Source organism: Esox lucius, chromosome 20, assembly GCF_011004845.1.
Source record: "Esox lucius isolate fEsoLuc1 chromosome 20, fEsoLuc1.pri, whole genome shotgun sequence".
Taxonomy (NCBI): domain Eukaryota; kingdom Metazoa; phylum Chordata; class Actinopteri; order Esociformes; family Esocidae; genus Esox; species Esox lucius.
In genome coordinates, this window is record NC_047588.1 from 35,899,512 (window position 1) to 35,925,508 (window position 25,997).

General features: G+C 44.1%; 1 protein-coding gene across 8 annotated transcripts in view; it reads left to right on the forward strand.

Moving 5' to 3' along the window:
* dgkh (diacylglycerol kinase, eta) overlaps positions 1-25,997 on the forward strand; it is an 83,296-nt gene that overhangs the window by 32,142 nt on the left and 25,157 nt on the right. For all 8 annotated transcript variants that reach the window (XM_020041116.3, XM_020041114.3, XM_020041117.3 and 5 more), the window contains 5 exons: positions 10,603-10,707; positions 12,929-13,061; positions 20,062-20,168; positions 21,163-21,288; positions 21,739-21,841. In XM_020041116.3, the coding sequence (XP_019896675.1) occupies positions 10,603-10,707; positions 12,929-13,061; positions 20,062-20,168; positions 21,163-21,288; positions 21,739-21,841 (574 nt within the window). The remainder of the gene's footprint in view (positions 1-10,602; positions 10,708-12,928; positions 13,062-20,061; positions 20,169-21,162; positions 21,289-21,738; positions 21,842-25,997) is intronic.

Here is a 25,997-nt window from a genome sequence, read left to right on the forward strand (position 1 = left end):
ACATCTCTAAGGGACCCCAAACTCTTGAACGACAGTGTCGACAGACCGCCTGGAACCCCATTCAGGGCTCAGTAGGTGCCTGGTCTTTTGATGCATTGGGTGCATCTGTTTCTGGTGTGTCTGTATCCGGTCCGTCTGTTTTCGGTCAGTCTGTTTTCGGTGTGTCTGTTTCCAGTCCATCTGTTTTCAGTGCATCTGTTTCCGGTCCGTCTGTTTTCGGTCCGTCTGTTTCCGGTGCGTCTGTTTCCGGTCCGTCTGTTTCCGGTCCGTCTGTTTTCGGTCCGTCTGTTTCCGGTCCGCCTGTATCCGGTGCGTCTGTTTCCGGTCTGTCTGTTTCCGGTGCGTCTGTTTCTGGTCCGTCTGTTTCCGGGGCATCTGTTTTTTTTCTCTATAATTGTAATAATCGTAGAGAAAAATGTTACTAAATAATCCTAACCCAGTAAAAATATAATTACAAATAAAATCTAACATTTTATAGTACCCCCTTCAGAGTATTTAATGAACCTCAGTTTAACCATGTTACCAGAAAACTGGTGCAGTCATTTATTTTGTACACTAGGGACCGAGGAACAAGATGCCAGGGAGATAAGAAGAATTTGCCCAATTGAAAGCATGGAAAAGAGAGTAGCTCACGACATGTTTAATTTTTTAAAAGTAGCTCTGAAAACGTTGGAGACTCTTAATAAGTACCTGCGTTCAGCAAGCAGCTCTCGCTTGTGTCAAATTATGCACAAGCAAATCATGTCTGTATTTGTAGTGTGTGTGCGTGTGTGTGGGCGACTGCTGTGAATACATTACGAGTTGAAGCAAGCTTAACAGGAAAGAGTACTTTAGAGACCAGATACTAAGTTGAGAGATACCAGGCTCAGCAATACCAGGTTCAGAGAAACCAGGATCAGTGATACCAGGTACAGAGAAACCAGGATCAGAAATAACAAGTTCAGAGAAACCAAGCTCAGAGATTCCATGCTCAAAAATTCCAGGCTCAGAGATACCAGGCTCAGAGATACCAGGCTCAGAGATACCAGGTTCAGAGATACCAGGCTCAGAGATACCAGGCTCAGAGATTCCAGGCTCAGAGATACCAGGCTCAGAGATACCAGGCTCAGAGATACCAGGTTCAGAGATACTAGGCTCAGAGATACCAGGCCTGTGTTAGAATGTGTGCCTGTGTGGTGTTAAATGTGGGTGTGTGGTGTGAGTCTGTATTCGTGTATGCGTGTGAGAATATGTGTGGCCCTGTGTGTGATTTTTGGTCATCTTCTTTGCATGTTAGTGAATAGAATATTGTAGCGCCTTGAAATTCAATTCAGATAATTTAATCTTGATTGCTCTAATGCTGTGATCCCAACTCCAGGCAACGGAAACCTCATTATGTGATGCTGCTATCCAGCAGCGGAAGACCCTTATTATAGAAGCTGTTAGGTTAGACACTGTTGTACGCCTGATGTTAATGTGCTCGTGGAATGAAAACCCAATCTAGACGTGATTTTCTAGATTATCTTCAGCAGAGGAGGCAGAGAGATTGTTTTTGTGAGTGGAGGTGACTGCAGTCATAAGCAGTATATTCCAGAAGAGGACAAATGATAGGTTATTTAAATGATTAGCAAATAAACATGGAAAATGTATTAATATAATTTGTATATTACACATGCACGCACACGCGTACTTGAGCACTCCTCAACTGACCTTTGACTCAGGCCTAAGTTGGCTCATCGAGGGAAATGTCTTTCCTTAGAGAGTTTCCAGCACTATTTTTAGAAACACATTCTAGTTTCGCAGGGCAACCATCCTTCCTCGCCTACACACAAACACACACATACATACACATGAACACACACATATGAGCAGTGGTATTACAGAATGTATACCAAAGGTATTGCTATACTAAAAATACAGAGAATGAGAAATGAAGCTGGATATATAAAGGCTATGTTCTATTACTGGGTCATATAAACATTTTCACCATGGTTCAACACCTTTAGCTAAAATTGTACGTAAATAGTATTAAAATGACCTGTCCAGCTGCAGTTAAGTCTGGGTGAGATGGAACAAAACGTATATCAAGATATTCTAGATTTTTCATCGATGCAATATTAATGACAATATTTATTTGTATATATTTGTTGTCATTATGATTTTAAAATATTCTTTAAAAAAAACACAACCTTTAGTTTTTCTGTATAATGTTTAATGCTTAAATTTAAATGCAAAAGATCCATAAATTTAAAAAAAAATGTTTTGTACAACTTTTAATGATACGTTATTCTCTAAAAACCTAAATTAAAAATTGGGAGAGTGCAAATAAAATAACACTGGTGTGCAGAATTACATCCCAAGTGAAATATCCTTTCTTATTCTGAATATATTATTAGCAAAATTAGCAATATCACGATATCATTGATTGTTATTTTCATTATTGAACTATTTGAAGAAACCCGATAATGATTTATTTAATTATCACCCAGCCCTATCTACAGTAAAATATATCTGGTAATATTAGTTTTTATTATTTAACTGTGTAATAAGGCACAGTATTGTATGTTGTGTATTATGCTAGTGAGCTCCATACAGTAGGTCTTAAATGCTGGTTTTCCTGCTCTAGGGTTGGCAGGTGTGGTTGTTGGATGTTTAAAAAAATATCATTTTGAGTGGTTTTGGGAAGCATTTCCAGTTTCATAATGAAGAAGAGGTAAATGCTAAGAGATTAGTCATTAGCTGTGGTTTCACAGGAAGCCCAATGCTGGTCCTATTTACAATGCCTGGAAATTGGAGTTGCGGCAATTGGTGACAAGTTTGTGAAATTAATAACTCTGAAAACATTTAGAATTTGAGCTGTTTTGTAAACACTGGCTTCAACATAAACATATGGGCTGGTATAGGCTTTCTGAGGTGAGGTGGTCTGAACTGAGAGTCAAGATTGTAGGATCACCTCCGCTAAGCTTTTGATAAAGACAGAACCTTTAGACACATTAGAAGTATAAAAGACCAATGCAGCCACTTGAGTAAGTCGAAGTTGTTTGCCGGAAAAACTTGGTAATGCACATCTGAAATATACGTTTGTGATGTTTGTGAATAATTCACATTTCTAATAATAATAAAACACAGTAATTCTAAAAACAAGTAATTGATGAATGACATACCCAGTGTGCAGGAATATCTGACCTTTTTTGAACTACAGTGGTGTAGAAAGACTATTGTTTTTGCTAGTTGAAAAAATTATTGAGCTAGTTAGATACATTTGATTGTCTGCTAAATATTTCAGTTGCCCATACACACAAACCTTTGTTGGCCAGTTAGCTACAGTTGTGCTCATAAGTTTGCTTACCCTGGCAGAAATTGTGAAATATTGGCATTGATTTTGATAATATGACTGATCTTGCATAAAAACTGTCTTGTTTTACATGTCTTTGAATGTTTGGCCTTGTTACAGACACACAAGGTGACACAAAAAAATGTAAAAATGGCAATTAAAGGTGAATTTCCCACACTTGTGGCTTTTTAAATTGCAATTAGGGTCTGTGTATAAATATTAAATTCATTTGTTAGCTCTCATCTGGATGCACTGAGTAGGCTAGATACTGAGCCATGGGGAGCAGAAAAGAACTGTCAAAAGACCTGCATAACAAGGTAATGGAACTTTATAATGATGGAAAAGGATATGAAAAGATATCCAAAGTCTTGCAAATGGCAGTCAATACTGTTCAGTCACTTACTAAGAAGTGGAATATTCGGGGATCTCTTGATACCAAACCAAGGTCAGGTAGACAAAGAAAGATTTCAGCCAAAACTTGTTCGGGATACAAAGAAAAGCCCCCAGGTAACCTCAGGAGAAATACAGGTAGCTCTGGAAAAAAAACGGTGTGGTTGTTTCAAGAAGCACAATACGATGATACTTGAACAGAAATGAGCTGCATGGTCGAGCTGCCAGAAAGAAGCCTTTACTGCGCCAATGCCATAAAAAATATTGGTTACAATATCCCCAACAACACCTTGACACGCCTCACAGCTTCTGGCACACTATAATTTGGAGTGACGAGACCATAATAGAGCTTAATGATCACAACCATAAACGCTATGTTTGGAGAAGGATGAACATGGCCAATAGTGAACAGAATACCATCCCTACTGTGAAGCATGGTGGTGGCTCACTGATGTTTTGGGGGGGTGTGATCTCCAAAATTAGAATGGGTTAATGCAAGACGACCAAAGAATTTGCATGACCTGGAGGTCATTTTGCCAAGACGAATGGGCAGCTATACCACCTGCAAGAATTTGGGGCCTCATAGACAATTATTACAAAAGACTGCACGCTGTCATTGATGCTGAAGGGGGAAATACACAGTATTAAGAACTAAGGGTATGCAGACTTTTGAACAGGGGTCAGTTCTTCTTTTTCTTTGTTGCTGTGTTTTGTTTTATTATTGTGTCAATCAGACCTACAGTTGAATGTGAATCCCATAAGAAAAAAAAAGACATGTTTTTCCTGCTCACTCATGTTTTCTTTAGAAATGGTACATACAGCTCTTAATTAAAAAATTAAGAGACTGCACCTTTTTCTTTCCTTTCCAAAAAAGTCAAAGAGGAGTGAGGAACAGAAGGATTAAAATTAAGCGACCACTGCAAATTGAACGCTTCTGTTCCTCACTCAAAACTTTCCTTTTCAACTTTTTTGGAAAGGAAAGCAGAAGGTGAAGTGGTCCGTATATTTTTCCAGAGCTGTATATTACCAATTCTCCAAGGGTATGCAAACTTTTGAGCACAAATGTAACTACAAAGCTTTGCAATGTTAACTTTAGCCAGCTTCCTGCCACTATCCTGCAACGTTGTAACTTATTGGTGTCATTTATTGATCGGACCTCTCCCTCTCTCTCCCTCTCCCTCTCTCTGTCTCTCTCTCTCCCTCTCTCTGTCTCTCTCTCTCCCTCTCTTCCTCTCTCTGTCTCTCTCTGTCTCTCTCTGTCTCTCTCTATATCTGATTGTACCCTGATGAAGACAGCGTGTCTGTCGAAACGTTGGTCTTATTAAAAAAAATTGGTATATACATTTGAGTTTAGAGTGTGCGGCTTTTTCATTCATTTTATTCCTCTCTCTATATCTATCTATATATTTATATATACATATATATATATGTATACAGCTCCGGAAAAAATTAAGAGACCACCGCACCTTTTTCTTTCCATTCCAAAAAAGTCAAAACGGAAGTGAGTGAGGAACAGAAGCGTTCAATTAGCAGTGGTGTCACAGTACGGTGAGGGTCAGAGCGACCGTGCTGTGTACCCCCAGTTCCTGTCACTCCACATCCCGGACTTGTTTCGTGTCTTCACTCACTCACACCAGGTCCCAATCACTCTATCAGTATGTGTTTAAACGTTTCTCTTCTGCTCCCCTCACTTGTTGTTCATTGCTGTTGTATGTCACATGTAATGGGTGAGTGCTTTTGTTTTGCTGCTAAGCCAGCGCGTTAGTTTCTGTCAGTTTCTTTTGTGCGCAGTGTTTGTTTCAATTAAAAGATCCACATTCAAATGCGATCCGCCTGTGCCCGGTTCCTCTCCACCACCTTCACAGGTGGTCTCTTAAATTTGAACCCTTTTGTACCTCACACAAAACCTTCCTTTTCAACTTGTTGTAAAGTAAAGAAAAAGGGGCAGTGGTCTATATATATATATATATATATATATATATATAGAGAGAGAGAGAGAGAGAGAGAGAGAGGTGCTTAGCAAGTAAAGGAATCAGAGAGCAGATCAGACAGCTTGTCCATTTTTTATTTTTTGTGAGGGTACAGTATGTGAGAGGATGTCAAGTCACAGTCTTTTACACTTCAGTTATTGGTCGCCGACAACTGAAAAGATTGACAGAAAAAGTTATTGACTTTCAGGACCGGCCTGCAAAATGTAACTGTGAGTGCAGATTAGAGTGCGCATTCTTTGTTTTGTTTTCAACGTGAGCTCCAAGAGATTTCCACAACTATGTAGCTTGCTAATAACTTTTGTTCAGATGGTATATCGTTGCCACACACTGTATTTATGTAAACTGTGTAAATCCTAGATGTGGTTTTGTATGGACTGCCCCTTAAAAATCCACTGATGTTGGGGTTTCAGACTGGGTGTCTGTAAGAGACACCCAACTGCTAATGTAAAAAAGGCTTTATAAAATATATTTGATGTCAGGAGCAGCGTCTCAAAGTCAGAATTTCTTAATAAAGCATGCTGATTAAGAAATATTCAACAACTCTTAATTGAAATAAACAGCTGGAAATTGTAGAGGTGTGCCTTGCTACATGCTATTGATTGACTGGTCAGACAGACAGAGACACACAGACACAGACAGAAAGCCACTCCCCACATCTCAGGGCACTGAGGTGAGTGTGTGATGTTTGCAGGTGTTTCTTTTATCCATCCAATAATAGAAGAGTGCTTCTGTGTTCAGCTGTCTGTTTATTTATCTGTCTGAACATCATCTGTACCTTTATCTGCCTGTCTGTCTGTCTTGTCTGTGTGTTTTTGTCTGCCTGTATTCCCCTGTGTCTCGTGTCTGTCCATCCATCTGTCTGTTCATTGGTCTCTGTCTGTCCATCCATCTGTTTGTCTCTGTCTGTCCATCCATCTGTCTGTCTCTGTCTGTCCATCCATCTGTCTGTCTGTGTCTGTCCATCCGTCTGTCTGTCTGTGTCTGTCCATCCGTCTGTCTGTCTGTGTCTGTCCATCCGTCTGTCTGTGTCTTTCTGTCCATCCGTCTGTCTGTTTGTCTGTCTGTCCATCCGTCTGTCTGTCTGTCTGGGCATCCATCTGTCTGTTTGTCTGTCTGTCCATCCGTCTGTCTGTGTCTGTCTGTCCATCCGTCTGTCTGTCTGTCTGGGCATCCGTCTGTCTGTCTGTGTCTGTCCGTATGTCTGTCTGTTTGTGTCTGTCCTTCTGTCTGTGTCTGTCCATCCATCCATCTGTCTGTCTGTGTATGTCCATCTGTCTGTCTGTCTGTGTCTGTCCATCGGTCTGCCTGTCTGTGTCTGTCCATCTGTCTGTCTGTTTCTGTCTGTCCTTCTGTCTGTGTCTGTCTGTCCATCCGTCTGTCTGTCTGGGTCGGTCCATCCATCTCTCTGTCTGTGTCTGTCCATCTGTCTGTCTGTCTGTGTCTGTCCATCTGTCTGTCTGTGACTGTCCATCCATCTGTTTGTCTGTGTCTGTCCATCTGTCTGTCTGTCTGTGTCTGTCCATCTGTCTGTCTGTGTCTTTCCATCCATCTGTCTGTCTGTCTGTCTGTGTCTGTCCATCCATCTGTACATTTGCTCTGTTACATTAATATTTTTATTGATTTAAATACCCTTTTTCTTTCAATGATTTATGATTTGGCTAATGATTTTGTGAGTCTATGATACATTTGCAATGTACGGAAACATTGAGAATCAATATGATCTACATCCATATGAAATTAGCAGAGTGGAGAGTTGTGCTACTTTTTGAGTTATGACCTACTTCATACAAAGCAATTGCCATAGTAGGCTTTGCAACTAATTACCATGTTTTTATTTGTGTCACTTAACGTACTTTAAATATTTGAATCCTTATTTCATGAGGCTTGAAATAATTGGATCATTGGATCATAACTGGAAAAATAACAAACACCCCACTCTGGAAATGTCTCTGATCAATTTATTCTGATTTATCAGCATCATGTTGGCCAGCTTGACATGTTTTGGTACTTTTTTGGTCCTTGTGTTGTCAGACTCAAAATGCAAATAAAAAACAACTGCTCTCTTCCACATTCACTGATGATGCAAACAAACAGTCCTGCCTAGGGCTGCACGATTAATCGAATTATAATAGAAATTGCAATATTGACGTGCAATATCCAAATCGCCAACTTATGCAGTTTCCGCTAATAAAAAAGGTGAATGATATGAGCAATGGAGGCGCGCATCGTACATACGTAATTGTTTTACTTGCAGGTGCTATAGGTAGATTACTTAAATACCTGGACTAATTTTGTTTAAATTATTGAAGTTTTTTTAATGTTAGTTTGAGTTTACACTGCTACTGCTAGCGAAGACGTTTGCTTCAAGTTAGCGAGTGGCACCAAGATATATTGTCCCACATACTCAACAGCATGGTTATTAAAAGTTTTGCCTTCAATGGCGGTGCCTACACACAAACTTTATATCGGGGAAAGTATACCTCTAGGGTTGAGAAATATTGCCTAACCAGTTATGGTGACGGCACAGCTGAACATTTAAACAAATAGCTTGGCGTAGTCTGTGCCTTGAAAATGGTAATAAGTGTAAAATAGAAAACATTGAACTAAACTCAGTTTAATAGCTTATTATGTAGGCTGTGATCTTAATTTTTTAGTGAGATTATCTATGCTGTTTACACCCATTATCTATGCTGTTTACACCCATTATCTATGCTGTTTACACCCATTATCTATGCTGTTTACACTCGTAACCGTAATTGCAGTATTTGTCAAAGAAATTACGATTCAATATTTTATCCCAATCATGCAGCCCTAGTCCAACCTAATAAGGGACCACTGTGAAGCCAATCGTCCAAATCCCTTTGTGAACCTTAAATGGGGGTACAAAGCACAAAATGTGCTGATATCATTAAATGGTTAATCAAATATGGATGAAAATGCCCTCAAATGAAAGGTGACAGACAGACACTGTCACTTTAACCCTGTCACATGGCTTTGTTTCAGATCCAAAGTGCTGGAGTACAGAGGCATAATAATAAGTACTTGTAAGCTTCCAAGTGGCTGCGAATTAGATCATATGCTGTATGGTGACTGGCTGAAAGCTGTGATATATGACACTGTGTTTTTTATGTTCTAAATGTGTTGCTAACTGGTTTATAATTGCAATAAGGCATCTCTGGGGTTTGTGGTATAATGCCAATATACCACGGATAAGTGCTGTATCCTGGCATTTCCACACAAGTCTGTGCCTAAGAACAGCATTTCGTCATGGTATATTTGGCCATATACCACACCCCCCGTGCCTTATTGCATAACTATAGAGAATTAAGCTGAATGGATGTTACAACTGAAAACATTTACAGTTATAATGAGTGACTGCTGCAGTGTTTTTGTCTTACAGTTACATCAGGCTCTGCTGTTGTATTCAGCTCTGTTATGCCAATGTAAGATCCTGTAATCACCATGTAATCTGCCTGAGTGTAGCATAGACTGCAGAACAGGATCCATACATACACAGAAGCAGAAAGATACTCAAGACCTTAAAGGCAGAAGACTAAAAATCCCTGAAACATTTGTTCCAAAGCCAGAACCAATGTGTATTAGGTACACAGCTTACACATGCTGCATGTCAACAATAGTTTTTCTCTCCAAAGGACCATTCCACTGATAATGTTTTGTGAAAATCCTAAATATCTTTACTTTTTTCTTCTGCTTTAAAAAAAAAAAAAATTCTACCAGTTATGATGCTAATTGTAGTCTAGATTTAACGGAGAACAGACTGCATTAGCACAATAGCGCAAGCGCGCGCGCGCACACACACAAATTGTGTATATCTGGAGACAGTGTGGGAGCTAAGGGCTGTGTTTCCACACCTGGTAATAGGCTCAGAGCCTCAGGTGCTGCTGGTCTGCAAAATACACAAAGACCTGGACACAGCTGCTGAGTTGGAGAGTGCCAGGAGGGAGGGGTGTTTTCCACAGATGGGTACCGGGGGGGAGGAGGGGCGAGTGTGGGTGGGCGCTGTGACAGAGACCGGGTGCTAATTAGAAGGTGAAAATATAAGAATAGATTTAAATTGGTCTGTGAACGTATTCGTGAGAGTGTTCCTGGGTGCGCTTTGTCAGAAGCCATTTTTGTGCGTTGCCGCGTGAAGCTGTTCAGTGTTAAATGTTTTCCGCGGTGTGTCACGTGTGGTGCGTGTGCGCGCGGGTGCGTCGCGGTTGTGTTTTATTGGAAAGGGTTTTTGTGTGTTGCTGTCCGCTGTGTTATCGCCCACTAACTCTATCTGAGAGGACAACAGTGAGGGAGAACCACTGAGGGAGGGGATGGAGAATGGAGAGACTCAGAGAGAGGATGAGATTAGGAAGTTGGTGCAGGGAGGAGCAGGCCGGGTGACAAAGGATGAGTGGCTGAGTGAAAAGAAAAACTGTTAAGAAAAGAAAGGGAGAAAAGAGCAGAGAAGGGCGATATGACAGAATACAAGCCAACGTTATGAATACATACATGAGTGATGAATGTTGAAAGGCTCGTGTCTCCCTCCCTCAGCCCGGAGAGAGAGGAGCGGGACGAGGGGCTGTCGGCCTTCACTAAGGCGCTCCTACTGTCACTTTGCATCAGAATCAAAACAGGGGGGGGGGGGGGGGGGGGAGAGAGGGGGGGAGAGAGGGGGGAGAGGGAAGACGGGGAGTGAGAGGAAGAGAGAGGGAATAAGCCATAAAGGAGGGAGTGAAAACATGTTTCGGGGGGCTGACAAATAGAGAGCGTGAGTGAGGCGAATGGGTAGGGGGGGGGGGCACTTCTCATTTCCCTTTTAAAGACGAAGCGCGGCTCTAAGCCCGGCTCAGAGCAGGAAGAGGAGCACACATTCATCATCCGTCTCTGCCCATCTCTCTCCCTTCATCCATTCAGGTGATCACCCCGTTCCGAAGGCTCATCCTCTGCGCGGAGAACAGGAAGGAGATGGAGGACTGGATCAGCTCGCTGAAGTCTGTCCAGTCCAGAGAGCATTACGAGGTAAGACCAGCTCCACTCCGTTCTCTGCAGCAACAGATCCCCTGCCTGTCTCTGTGTGACAGTGGGAGAGAACAGGGAGAAAACAGGGAGAGGAGGTGGAAGGAGAGGAGGTGAAAGGAGAGGGTGCGCGGAGGAGAGCAGTGCGTGGTATTACACGGATCACTGTGGGAGACATTGCGCTCGGTGGGCCAGCTGTGTTAGCGGCGCAGAACGCAGTCGTGTCCCCGTTATATGTTGTTCTTATATCGCCACACTTCGGAGATGCGGGAAGCGAATGCGGCGGGGTTGCGTTGTCTCCGTAGCGCGCATTCCATGCAACGGACTGGACCGTCTGCTCTACCCACCCATGGTGGACAGGCAGCGTGGCAGCGTGGCAGCATAGCAGCGTGGCAGACATTCAGCTGAGAATTCCGGGAAGACACAGTGTTCTTTTTAACGTCGCCCATAATGTCGACCCACCGTTGGAGGGCCCAGCTCTTCTGTGAATGGAAAATCTCCCCGCTGAGAACCTGTTTAGCGTGGGGTTTTTCTTTGGTGCCAGAGTTAGGGGAACATTTGCATTCATGTCAAAAAGGAACTTATCCACAGCGCGGTTGCCGTTCAAGGGACTTTGCAAGAAAGTTAGTTGCAGGAACATTCACATTCGCATCCATCCCCGCGAATGCACACACAAACATCAACTTAATGGAGTCTTAGAGGACAGTGTTGTATACACAGAATAGGTTATTATAATCTAGGTATTGTGGGACAATGAAGATGAAGGTAGATGTTGTCACAGAATTGTCCCTTCTTGCTCTCTATCTCTCTCTGTCTCTCTCTGACTCTCTTTGTTGATTTCTGTCTGTTTCTCTCTCTGTCTGTCTCTTTCTGTCTCTCTCTATGTTTATTTCTGTCTCTCTCTCTCTCTCTCTCTCTCTCTGTTTATCTCTGTCAGTCTCTCTCTGTCTCTCTGTTTATCTCTCAGTGTCTTTCTCGTCCTCTATCTAACAAACAATTCATCACATTTATTACAGTGGAAAAACAGGGGTTGCTATTTAATGCTGAAAATAATTTCTGTTAAATGTCTACTTAACATAACTTCAAGGTGATTGTAATAACACTGACATTCTGTGAGGATCCCTTTTCAATGTTTTGATGTAATAACAAACAGATATTACAGCTGATTTGGCTGGTCTCCAGGCAGATTCATCTTACATCTGGATATATTAATTTGGGAATTAAATACTGTATGTTATACAATTCTTTCACTCTCTGCCCCCTCTCCTCTCCTCTGCAATGCAGTAGCACCCCAGAGCCATACAGTAGAGCTACGGGTTTAAGAAACTGTACATCCATTTTGGCTTCTCGCATTCCATTATAATAGTCATGAAACATATTTTTTGTGTTAGTGTGTGTTTGTGTTCCATCCCAGCTCAACAGGCTGAAATGTATTTATCTTTTCATCATCTATCAAACAAAATGGGCCATACAAGATTTTGGACTGGTATTGACCTCTTAGTGTTGAGAAAATGTTGATTTGGGATTTTAAACAGGGAGATCCTGTTTTTGACTGCACTAGGACTTTAGGTTAAAGATGATTGTCTAAAGTACATTTTATTGTATGAAATTACTGTTTAAAGATAACGTCAAATAATGTAAATTTCTGTTAACAACTGTGTGTAGGCTCTATTATGCTTACAATACAAAACAGCACAGAGCTCTGCAAAGTAATTGTACAATGTACACTGTAGTACAGTTTAAGTTAACAATTTATCAAACTTTTATATAACCATGAATTTGATAAAGAACGCAATGCGATCAATAAAAAGATTACCATTTAGTAATATGTGCCGATCTGTTACCTTAATTTCTGCCTATTCAAATTTTACTGTAATTCAGCCAATCCATATATTCAAGATACAGTTACAGTACTATGTGCCAATCTCTCTGTTCAAAATGTTAATGGTAATTTATGCCAAACCATCCTTTCCAAACATTACAGTAAATTGTGTTGCTCCATCTATTCCAAATGTTACAGTAATTTTTGCCGATCCATAATAGTTATTTCTGTCTATTTCTAATGTATTCTCAATCTGTGGCAATCTGCCTATTCCAAATGTTCGAACAATTGTGCTAAGTCTGTTGTTTTTTTACATGAGTGAAGTGAAGCCTGATGTATAAGGTACGGTATCTGTCTGTCTGTCCCGGCGTGGCCGACCTGATTTTACCTCTTGTTTGCCAGACAGCACAGTTCAATGTGGAACATTTCTCAGGAACGCATAACTGGTACGCCTGTTCCCACGCACGGCCCACGTTCTGTAACGTCTGCAGAGACAGCCTCTCCGGAGTCACCTCCCACGGCCTGTCCTGCGAGGGTGAGACACACACACACACAAACACACACACACTCTCTCTCAAAGACCTGTCCTCCCCACACATCTCCATCCCTTCTCATCAACGGAGCATTGAGGAGGGAGCACGCTAGAGCACTGGGTTTTCCTTATCTCTGTTTGTCCCTTGTGCCAAGGAGGAGCGCTTTTTGTCTCCCTTGTGCCGTGGTAATTTTATTTGGTGCTGTTTGTCCTTCCTGTGCTGTGGTAGTTTTAATTGTCTGTTTGTCCTTCCTGTGCTATAGTAGTTTTAATTGTCTGTTTGTCCCCCCTGTGCTGTGGTAGTTTAATCTTCTGTTTGTCCCTCCTGTGCTGTGGTAGTTTTAATCGTCTGTTTGTCTCTCCTTTGCTGTGGTAGTTTTAATCGTCTGTTTGTCTCTCCTTTGCTGTGGTAGTTTTAATCGTCTGTTTGTCTCTCCTTTGCTGTGGTAGTTTTAATCGTCTGTTTGTCTCTCCTGTGCTGTGGTAGTTTTAATTGTCTGTTTGTCCCTCCTGTGCTGTGGTAGTTTTAATCAGTGCTGTTTGTCCCTCCTGTGCTGTGGTAGTTTAATCTTCTGTTTGTCCCTCCTGTGCTGTGGTAGTTTTAATCGTCTGTTTGTCTCTCCTTTGCTGTGGTAGTTTTAATCAGTGCTGTTTGTCCCTCCTGTGCTGTGGTAGTTTTAATTGTCTGTTTGTCCCTCCTGTGCTGTGGTAGTTTTAATTGTCTGTTTGTCCCTCCTGTGCTGTGGTAGTTTTAATCTGTGTTGTTTGTCCCTCCTGTGCTGTGGTAGTTTTAATCGTCTGTTTGTCTCTCCTGTGCTGTGGTAGTTTTAATCTTCTGTTTGTCTCTCCTGTGCTGTGGTAGTTTTAATCTGTGTTGTTTTTCCCTCCTGTGCTGTGGTAGTTTTAATCTGTGTTGTTTGTCCCTCCTGTGCTGTGGTAGTTTTAATCTGTGTTGTTTTTCCCTCCTGTGCTGTGGTAATTTTAATCAGTGCTGTTTGTCCCTCCTGTGCTGTGGTAGTTTAATCTTCTGTTTTTCCCTCCTGTGCTGTGGTAGTTTAATCTTCTGTTTTTCCCTCCTGTGCTGTGGTAGTTTTAATCGTCTGTTTGTCTCTCCTGTGCTGTGGTAGTTTAATCTTCTGTTTGTCCTTCCTGTGCTGTGGTAGTTTTAATCAGTGCTGTTTGTCCCTCCTGTGCTGTGGTAATTTTAATCAGTGCTGTTTGTCCCTCCTGTGCTGTGGTAGTTTTAATCAGCCATAGAGTGGTGTGGTGGAGATTAAGGACTAATCTGATTTATAGAGCAACAAGGCCACATCACCTGGGACATAGCACTACAAGCTTATAGTAGGGCAAGGATGAGGGCTAATCAATGGATTAAGCAGTCAATGCCACTTTATGATATTAGTTCGCCCTTGGTCTCTAAAGAATAGTAGGACAATGCAGTTCAGAAGCTGAATGATAGGGTATTGGTTGGTTTGAGTTCAGTTGAGTACCTAACTGGCATGTTTAGTTCCCTGCAGCTTTTGTAAACTTAAGTGTTTTGGTGTCATGTTGGTTGTGAGAATGGTTTAGTCTTGTTCCCCAAGGTTTCTTGGGTTGTCCTTTCCGGGGAGAATCAGAAGTTAAGGTTATTTACCTTTTGCTGAATGTTTTAATAAGACTTTTAATACACACAGCTAGCAAATTTTGGGTACTTTTGTTTTTACTCTCAAACCAACTAAAAGTTAGCAATGCACCAATACGATGTTGACCCATACTGATACTCACATAACATAATCGCTCGAAAACAGATATGGATGTTTTGTCATTTCTGTGCCAGTGTACCCTGGCATGAAGTAAATACAAATGTGCTTGTGACGGTGGTTAAAATTTCAACAAATGCATATCAGTCATATAAAATGTATCGTTCGATATATTTGAATAACAAAAGACTGACAAAAAAGTCTGATAATAAATTGAAAATGTGTATGATAATAAATATAATATAATTGTTTTTCAGAATGCTTGGTAAAATCGAATCCGAAACACAGACACCGGTAAAATAGAAGTCAAGGCAATTAATAGGTCGTGCCAGATATTCAGAGATATTTCAATTTTAAAATAAGTTTCAGTCAAAATACCCAATTCACCTTTCTAGACTTCAAAAAATACATATATTTTTTAAAGTGAGAAGATTTCAAGGCTTCCCTCTTCATGGAAGACCAAATGCATCCCGCGCGGAGAAGCACGCATTTGACACTCTGGGCCTAGACTATGTGTCATCCCTACTGGCTAGCCAGCACTAATAGGCTAATGATATCCCATTATGAAATGGAGGGCTTCCTCCTTCAAAGATCCTCAAAGGCTATTATAGCCGTGTGTGTGTGTGTGTGTGTGTGTGGGTGTGTGTGTGTTTGTGTGTAGTTAGCCTATTGTGAGAGGCTAATGAAATCCCATTATTTGCTCTGAAATGAAGGGCTTCCTCCTTGTAGGATCGTCAAAGGCTTTTATGGCCGTGTGTGTGTGTGTGTGGGTGTGTGTCTGTATGTTTATGTGTGTGTGTGTGATTAGTCATTTATCTCTAAATGCTCCACATGCTGACTTCTCTTCGAAAGCCATGCAGGTTATGTTTTCGTATCTTCATTCGTTTGTGCGGTTTCGTATTTGTTCTTCCGAGCTCTGTTGATTATCAGAACTCAGGCCCCGCCATGTTCATTCGGAAGTGGGCTAGTTATCTGACCAGCTGATTCAGTATCAGCCCCCTCATGTTACACCTGAGCAGACACGGCTATCAGGGCAGACTTGCAGCACTGATATTCTGGAGGCCTGTCCGTGTTCACAGGCTGACAGTACTTGTTCTAAGTCAAGGGCCAAGTGGCCAGCTTGGTACCAGTCCACCAGTCAGCCTGGCGGTGTGTGGAACAAGTTCTTATCTGTGCCTCTACGTGTCTTCATTTTATTTGTCGTCTGTTTTAAATTGAACGCGTGCATGATCGACTGCCGCTCTGTTAACGAGCGTCTGTCTTATCTCTGGCAATCTCTCCACCCTGGCTTGCTGGACGCTTTTCTGAAGGGGGAGAGGGGTGAAGAACAAGGGAAGAAGCTGTGTGTGTGTGTGTGTGTGTGTGTGTCCAGTTGAGCAGAAGCAGTGGTCAGACTGGTCAGATGTTGAGAAGTCTGACGACTTTCAGTTAGATACTCCAAGCTTCTTGGCAGTAGGCTGCATGCCTGGCCAACAGTGGGAGATTCACCATGTCTGCCTGGGGTGTAAAAGGCCTTTGATAATCCTGCAGCCTTTCGACAGCTGAACATGAATAAAAATGTCCCTCCCTGTCATAAAGGCGGCTGACCTTTGAACCCTGACCTAGGTTATTGGATAGGTAATTCCTTTTCCAATTGCACTGCTTCCACGACAGAGAATGATCCCTGACGAGAAGCATGGAGTTCCGTGGCCTCTTGCACGGAGCTGAAGCGTGGGCTCGATTCGGGACCAACATTATTTCAGCACACTCCACTTACTGTTCTCGATCAAACAAAGCAAGAAATGCCCAAGAACATTACGGTTCTACATGGTACCTCACACGGTTCTGGCTTTGAGCAGCATACTGTAGCATCAAGCTTCAGTAACGCACTGTGCTTTCACTGTTTCAGTCACCTTGTTGGAACACTGGGACCGATCAGACTTATAATGCAACTCTTACTGTATACAGACACATCATGACATTTTCACCAATGTAGCTGCTATTGTGGAGAAACCAAGAGAGAGACAGAGAGAGAGAGGGTGAGTGAGAGGAGGTTTTTAAGAGGTGAGAATAGCTAGATATAAGGTTCACAGCAATCAGAGCTGCTTCTTTTTTTCTTCGATTTCCTGCACAGGACAATCGATAGGGATTAATGTGTGTGTGTGTGTGTGTGTGTCATGCGCACACACACTAATATGCAACACTAACCTCACCAACCATCCTCTGGCGGTAACAAGGGAACCGATCTCTCTAAAAAACAAATGTCTCATATCCGTCTGCAATCAATGGTTCACTAATGTAATTCTGAATGCATTTACCAGAACATTTAGTAGAACATAAAGTAGCATTAATGGCAAGGAGTGGCTGAGGGCAATTAGTCTCAGTGACTCCGTGTGTTTGTATGGATGTTTGTCTGGGAGCTCACAGAGATGGGCACAAATTACTATTTAAATTAACAAAATAAAATTATGGGATACCCTACTAACAAATTACCGTTTTATATGACAAAATTAAATTACCAAATTCCCTACAGACAAATCCACCTTCTTGTGTATAGTGTTTTTTTTATTTTTATAAAAGAGTTATATTTATAAGGCACAACCACATTTGCGAAGACGCCTTTACTCCAAAACATCCTGGCTACGTCTTTTATCGTTTTATTCCCTTTAGTTGATCTACTTTAAATCGCACTGACTGTTATGACAAAAATTCTAATGTCAACAGGAATACGTCTTTTCAGGACTGGTGATTTGTTTTTTTGGTTAAATCAAATATACAGCAACTATGCAAATAGAAATAAAATACATTGGATGCCTGCCATCTCTCTGTTTGCACCCACGTTTGTGTCTGTGTGTGTCGGCGTGTGTCTGTGTGTCTGTATGTGTGTGAGTGTGTTCGAGTGTGTCCGAGTGCGTCCCTGTGTTTCCGAGTGTGTCTGTGGGTGTGTGCATGCGTGTCCGTGTGTGTGTGTCCGAGTGTGCCCCAGTGTCCCTGTTTCTGTCCGGGTCTGTGTGTCCATGTGTGTGTGTGTGTGTGTGTGTGTATTTGTGTGTGTGTCCGAGTGTGCCCCTGTGTCCCTGTTTCTGTCCGGGTCTGTGTGTCCATGTGTGTGTGTGTGTGTGTGTGTGTGTGTGTGTATTTGTGTGTGTGTCCGAGTGTGCCCCTGTGTCCCTGTTTTTGTCCGTGTGTGTGTGTCCATGTGTGTGTGTGTGTGTGTGTGTGTGTGTGTATTTGTGCGTCTCTTTTGGCCTTCCTTCATGTGCCTGGATGCTTTGCGTGTGTTTGACTCTGTGGGTTGTTTCATCAACAGTTGTATTTCCCAAGTCCAGCCGTTTTTCATGGTTAGCTGTTAAGTGCCTTCTCATCCATAATAAATACACACTGCAGTATTCAATCCACTGCGGTGTCCAAACATCAACTATTCATTTTACATTGTAGTTCATGTAGCTGTCATGCAAAGCCGCATACATTAAATCCATTCAAAGCCTAGGCATTAAGAGCCACATGGGCTGGCTTTCACATGCACCACGCGTGTGTCTGCTGTCAGACAGTCTGTCACTGTTAACCTCTCGTACATACGCAATCAGATTGATAGTGCCAGGCGGTAAGGAGTTGGCTGGAATACAGGCTGGATGTCCGGTGCCTCTCACCTGTACCTTCCCTTTGGTGACAGTGGTTTCGTGTCTCGGTGAGGGGGTTCCTAAAACATGCTTTTATCTTGGAGTGTGGTCCCAACGGCCCGACCCAAGCTGGCCCACGTGAAGCATGGTCGTACCCGTTTTTCTGCGAGGAGAGCATTTCCGTAGGTGCTTAACCACGCAGTTCCATTGGCTCTTAACTGTGTGATTGCTGTACTACCGGGCTGTTTTGGTTTAAAATGAAGGGCTAGCCTGCATCTCTACCACTGTCACTGGGGCCTGCTGGAGTGGCCAGAGTGATTAGCACTATGGCTTTAACACTAATCCTTCAGAACATTAGAGGGCCATAGACATATGGGGCTTTGAGTATGGGACACACACACACACACACCAAATGAGGGTCCGTGATAAGTGGATAGGCTCCGGCCCACTGGGCTAAGGCCGGACTGATTCATGGAGAACAGACACCAGAATAGGACATATTAATTCTGGTCCGTGCACACGCTGCCTCTTTTTAATTGGCTGAGGTGTCTGACGCTTCGTCTGAGTTTCAACTCGTCTGGAGTTTTTCTTTCTGTGAAAATGACATTTTGTGGGTGAGGACATGTCATGTGGGATGTCGGTCAAGGCCCGTGAAGAAACTAATTGTAAATCTCGGATGAAATCAGTTTGCCAAGTTGGCGTTGCCTCACATCTTTCACCACCTCTATAAATACACAGCCAGAAACGGCAGAAATAGAAGGTGACAGACAGAGAGAGAGAGCGAAAGAGACAGAGTGATGCAAAAGATATTTACAGAAGACCATAGTCTGGCCATAAAGACAGGACCCCATGAAAAAACATGGATGGTCAGAGAGGAAAGACTTTGAAAACACTTGAGAAAATGAACAAAACGTCCTACTCCGCTACAGTAAATATCATTCAGTTAGACGTGTTTTAAAAATGAATTGAGGGGTTTTCTAGAACTGATCTTCTAGATCTGTTGAAGAGCTCATCTTTTGTTAGGAGAAAACACAGAGACAGTAGATATTGCACCTGATTATCTATTTTCATTATTTTTATTTTTTTTTATTTTGGTTTATTCTGTATTATTATTCCTACCTAAATATGTTTGCTTTGGCAATATTGGCAACTGTCCGTTCATGCCAATAAAGCACCTGTTGAATTGAAAGACAGCAACATAGAGAAAGAGAGAAAAGATGAAACTCGTCCGTGTGTTTTTCTGCTTGTGTCTGTGGCTGTCTGTGTGTGTCTGTTATTGGCCTTGTCAGTTTACTCACCTATCACTAAACACTTGTTCTTTGTTCATTTGCCATCATCCCCTATCTGTCCACCGTCATCAACCCCCACTCATCATCCCGTCTCCATCAACCGTATGTCAAGCTGTTCACACCTCTTTAAAACCTCTCTTTCCCACTTTCTGTTTCCCTGCATTCTGTTTCTCTTTGTCCATCTCTCTCTCCTTCTTTCACTCCGTCTCCCCCTCTCAACTGAATGTCAGTTACAAGGTGCGTGGCACACGCCCCGTCCCTGGGGTCATTGTGGTTAACCCCCCCGCCCTTCTTTTGAACATATCGATCCACTATTGTTGTAGTTGATGTTGGCCAGACTGACCGGGTGTGTTTGTTGCTCGTGTTTGGATTCCAGTGTGTAAATTCAAAGCTCACAAGCGCTGCGCCGTCCGGGCCACCAACAACTGCAAATGGACAACGCTGGCCTCCATCGGGAAAGACATCATCGAGGACGAGGACGGGGTGAGTGTGTGCCAGCGTGTGCTGGTTGGGGTGAGTGTGTGCCAGCGTGTGCTGGTTGGGGTGAGTGTGTGCCAGCGTGTGCTGGTTGGGGTGAGTGTGTGCCAGCGTGTGCTGGTTGGGGTGAGTGTGTGCCAGCGTGTGCTGGTTGGGGGTGAGTGTGTGCCAGCGTGTGCTGGTTGGGGTGAGTGTGTGCCAGCGTGTGCTGGTTGGGGTGAGTGTGTGCCAGCGTGTGCTGGTTGGGGTGAGTGTGTGCAAGCGTGTGCTGGTTGGGGTGAGTGTGTGCCAGTGTGTGCTGGTTGGAATGAGTGTGTGCCAGTGTGTGCTGGTTGGAATGAGTGTGTGCCAGCGTGTGCTGGTTGGGGTGAGTGTGTGCCAGCGTGTGCTGGTTGGGGGTGAGTGTGTGCCAGCGTGTGCTGGTTGGGGTGAGTGTGTGCCAGCGTGTGCTGGTTGGGGTGAGTGTGTGCCAGCGTGTGCTGGTTGGGGTGAGTGTGTGCAAGCGTGTGCTGGTTGGGGTGAGTGTGTGCCAGTGTGTGCTGGTTGGAATGAGTGTGTGCCAGTGTGTGCTGGTTGGAATGAGTGTGTGCCAGCGTGTGCTGGTTGGGGTGAGTGTGTGCCAGCGTGTGCTGGTTGGGGTGAGTGTGTGCCAGCGTGTGCTGGTTGGGGTGAGTGTGTGCCAGCGTGTGCTGGTTGGGGGTGAGTGTGTGCCAGCGTGTGCTGGTTGGGGTGAGTGTGTGCCAGCGTGTGCTGGTTGGGGTGAGTGTGTGCCAGCGTGTGCTGGTTGGGGTGAGTGTGTGCCAGCGTGTACTGGTTGGGGTGAGTGTGTGCCAGTGTGTGCTGGTTGGAATGAGTGTGTGCCAGCGTGTGCTGGTTGGGGTGAGTGTGTGCCAGCGTGTGCTGGTTGGGGTGAGTGTGTGCCAGCGTGTGCTGGTTGGGGGTGAGCTGTATTTGAGTGTGTTGCAGTAGCAGTTATGCAGCTGTCACCTCTGTCCTGTAGATCGCCATGCCTCACCAGTGGCTGGAAGGGAACCTGCCCGTCAGTGCCAAGTGTGCTGTTTGTGACAAGACGTGTGGCAGTGTGCTTCGTCTGCAGGACTGGCGCTGCCTCTGGTGTAAGGCAATGGTGAGTGTGTGTGGGTGTGTCCCCGTGTTCTTCTGTGTGTGTGTCCGTGTTCTTCTGTGTGTGTGTGTGTGTGTATGTGCCTGGGTGTGTGTGTCTTTGTTTGTGTGTGTGTGTTTGCGTGTGTGTGTGTGTGTGTGTGTGTGTGTGAAAGTGCGTGCGTGTGGGTGTCTTTGTTTGTGTATGTGTGTGTTTGTGTGTGTGTGCATGCGTGTGTGTGTCTTTGTTAATCTGTGTGTGTGTCTGTGTGTGTGTGTTTTTGTTCATCTGTGTGTGTGTGACTGTGCGTGTGCGTGTGTGTGTGTCTTTGTTCATCTGTGTGTGTGTGTGTGCGTGCGCGTGTGTCTTTGTTCATCTGTGTCTGTGCGTATGCGTGCGCGTGTGTCTTTGTTCATCTGTGTGTGTGCGTCCGTGCGTGCGTGCGTGTGTGTTCACCGTGTCATTCTGTTCCAGGTACACACGGCGTGCATGGACCTGTATCCCAGGAAGTGTCCCCTGGGTCAGTGCAAAGTCTCCATCATCCCACCAACTGCCCTGAACAGCATCGACTCAGACGGTAGAGACCAACACGCAACACATCTGACCCGTGCATCATGTCACATCGCAAAGGATTCAGCCTTTCTCAATGCACAAACACGCAGGGGGTCACACAGTCTGGTTGGACATAATAGATTAGCAGTATCTAGCCAGCTGCCTCACCCTAAACTGAACAGTCCGGCGATCTGGGGAACGTGTACGAGACCCAAAACGGAAAATGTTTTTAGTTTTATCCTCATCTCACTTGGCAAGCGGAGTGCCTATTGTTATTCACAGCATCAGCCTGAAACGACACATCGGTATGAGAAGCAATCAGGCCTAAATGCCTTGCTCAGGGACAGCATGGCAGCTTTCACTATGGGGGATTTAAACCAGGGACCGTTTGGACGTTTGCCGCCCCATGTTCTTCCAGTACGGTAGAAGGAGATTGAGAACCGGTAATTTAGCGTGAAATGTCACACCGGCGGGGTAAACGGCTGTGTGGAGGAATCGTCCAACGTAGATCCACCTTAGATGGCTCTGCCAACTCCCTCGCGATTGACCTCTGACCTTTTGTCATGCCTTCGGAGATGTAAGGGGGATGGAGGGATGATGTCAGAGGGAGTTAGAGGAGAGGATTTCATCCTCCAGGCATTCAGACACAGGATTGCACACACTCACACACACACACACACACACACACACCTGGGCTTGATTCAGTATGCAGCATAATGGAAACACTTTAAAACTCTTTGCAAAAGGAAACATGCTTTTCCTATTGGACATTTCTATGTATCCTCTCACTTTTTCTCCATTTGGTGGCTAATGAACAGAAGCCAAATTACAGGGCTGTATACAGCTGGGCAGTGTACTCTGAACTATGTTGAGCAGAGTGAAATCTTACGGTGTTAGTGTCCATGATATAACACCCTGTGGTGTGGAATTTGTACATGCTCTTGTTTGCTCCCATGTGTGCTTGATCTACGTCCGGAAGTCCCCACAGATAGTGAAACAAGTTTTTGTTTGGCAGGTAACCCGCAAGGATTTTTTTTTTCTTTCTTTCTTAAAGGGGTTAGGTTTAGGGAAAAACGTACCGTTGGGCATTGTTACCTGTGGGTTTAGGCATTACCAGTTATGTTTAGTGTTAGGCGTTTGGACTGGGTTAAGTTTAGGCATAACAGGGACAATCCACCAGAAAATACTGTTCGGGCTGTTTTTTCAGTCCACCTACATAAGGATGGGTGATGTAGGTGTTTCAGGCATCACAGTAATGGCAAGTTGATGTGGTTGTCTTGGTTCCATAGAGCTTTTGGATCTCAACAGTGTTCCTTTTGGGCATGTCATTGAAGGATAGCCAGGTTGACCATTGTTTCTCTGGCTTTGACTGCCGCTTGACAGGAGCCCTACTTCCCTGTCAGTTTTGTCTACTAGGGAAATGTAGTAAAGATTGTATTTGTGTTGTGAATTCACAATTCTTTAGCGTACCATGTTAACAGACATGCAGGTAAATAGAGCAGCTGGAAAATGTTCCTTTACGGCCAGCAGTAGGTTGGGGTTAAGTTTAGGGCTTGGGAATTGATTTCTTGATCTGGATTAGGTCTCAGATGTGTGCAGGTGTGTCGGTGTGTCTTTGTGTGCCAGGAAATGGCCCACGGGTGTTATGAAAGCGTTATTCCAGGCAGGTGCTCATGCAGACTGGCATTTGTGGAGAGGCTGATGATTTGGGCCAACTAGGAAAGATAAAGGTGCCTGGGGAAGAAAGGGTTGATTAGATAAGAGATTCAAATATTCACTAGCATCTATCTCTCTTCGTTTCTCTGTCTCTTCCTCTCTCTGTCTCTCTCTCTTCCTCTCTCTGTCTCTCTCCGTCCCTAGCTATTGCGTTGCTCATTGCCTTTCATTTCCTGTCTCTCTCAATCTACATCCCCCTCTCCCTGTCTTGCTCTTTTTCTTTCTGTTCCCTCCTCTGTTCCCTCGCTTCATTCTTCATCTTCTCTGTGTGTCTTTCCCTTTCTCCTCCTCCTCTCTTTCCTTCTCTCCTTCTCCTCTCTTCCATATATATATCCCCCCATGTCTAGTCACGTGTCAGGATTCCCCCAGTCGGCCCGGTGCATGCTTCAGAGAGCTCCAGTCTAATTGGCCGCTGGCTGACTGTGACACGTGCTGGAACGTCGTGACTCCCCCCCCCCGTCCCCCACCCCCCCTTACCATCTCTTCTCCACTTTTGGCAAGATCAAATACGAAGAACGGGGGAAAGAGAGATAAAGGGATAGAGCGATGTAAGGACAAGAGTGGCAGAAGAGGGAAAAGATGGGGAGAGAGATTGGCGGAAAGAGGAGCGGCGGAGGAGAGAATGAAAATGTGGATGGCAGCACCTCAGGGGGGACACACCATCCTCCCCCATCCTCCCCCAGTAAACACATACACACACACAGACACACACACACACAGCCACCATCCTTCCCCAGCAAACACACACACACAGCCACCATCCTCCCCCAGTAAACACATACACCCACACAGACACACACACACAGCCACCATCCTTCCCCAGCAAACACACACACACAGACACAAACAAACACACACACACACACACACACACACAGACACACACACACACACAAACAAACACACACAAACAGACAGACAGACACACACACACCAACAGACCCACATACACCCACACACACACAGACCCACATAAAAACAGACACACAGTTGCCTGATAAGAGAGGGTGTTGCACGCGCCACCCTCACGTGCCCAGCCTGACTCTGTCCTGTCTGGACCTCTCCGATGCCCTGGTGGTGTTGCCCTGAGTGGCCTTCAGGAGGAGATGCCCTGGTGGTGTTGCCCTGAGTGGCCTTCAGGAGGAGATGCCCTGGTGGTGTTGCCCTGAGTGGCCTTCAGGAGGAGATGCCCTGGTGGTGTTGCCCTGAGTGGCCTTCAGGAGGAGATGCCCTGGTGGTGTTGCCCTGAGTGGCCGTCAGGAGGAGATGCCCTGGTGGTGTTGCCCTGAGTGGCCGTCAGGAGGAGATGCCCTGGTGGTGTTGCCCTGAGTGGCCTTCAGGAGGACACGTCTCCCTGGTCCCTAATGGGGGATCCCAGTACAGCAGCCGACCCATAGTCTCTTCCTGTCTTCGTGTGAACCCCTTAGCACTTTCAACTGCTTTTACCGCTTGGCCGGGTTTAGCCACAGAGTTCCACTGTTGTGGTGGTGATGTGATTAATGTGATGTATGGTGGCTCTCGAAAAATGTTCACCCGCCTTGGACGTTTCTGTGTTTTACAGTGTTATCAATTGAAAAGGATTTAATTAGGGAATGTTGCCACTGATCAACACAAAGCATTTATAATGACAAAGCAAAAATGCAAATTGTTCCAAGTTAATTACAAATATAAAACAGAAAATAATTGATTGTATAAGTATTCACACCCTTCATGACACACCTGAATGAGCTGTGGTGTGAAACACTGTCTTTAGAAGTCATGTTATTAGTTGAATGGAGCCCACCTGTTTACAATCAAGGTGTTTCACATGAATTCAGGTTAAAAACACCTGTCTCTGGGAGGTCCCAAAGTTGGTTTATGCAGGTCCTAACAAGAATGCCATCATTAAGATGAAGGAACTTTCAAAGCGAATCGGAATGAGGTTCTTCAAAGGCACTAATCAGGGGTGGCTTATAAGAACATATCCATTATTGTTATCAGTTCAGTTATAGGGGTCTGTGTGAGAGTATGTGTGAGGGCATTTATGGTAATCTGGGTGTAGCATCGTGGTCTGGGGTGTCCCTGGAGGTCAAGTGCATGAAATGTCACAACATTCAAGGAGGGGCAACGTAGTGGCTGCTATTAGCTGGTGCAACATGTTTACTTGTGTGTCTGTGTGAGGTGTGTGTGTGTGGGGGTGGGGTGTGTGTGTGTCTATATGTGTTCGTGGGCATGTAGGTGGGTGTGTGTCTGTGTGAGGTGTGTGCTCGTGGGGGTGGGGTGTATGGAGGGATGTGTGGAGGGGTGTAGGTGTGAATAAAAAAATAGAGTTGAAATGCTAGTTACAAATAGATAACATTTGCTAATATAGATGGTTTACAGATAGATAACATCTGCTAATATAGGTGGTTTACAGATAGATAACGTTTGCTAATATAGATGGTTTACAGATGGATAAAATCTGCTAATATAGGTGGTTTACAGAT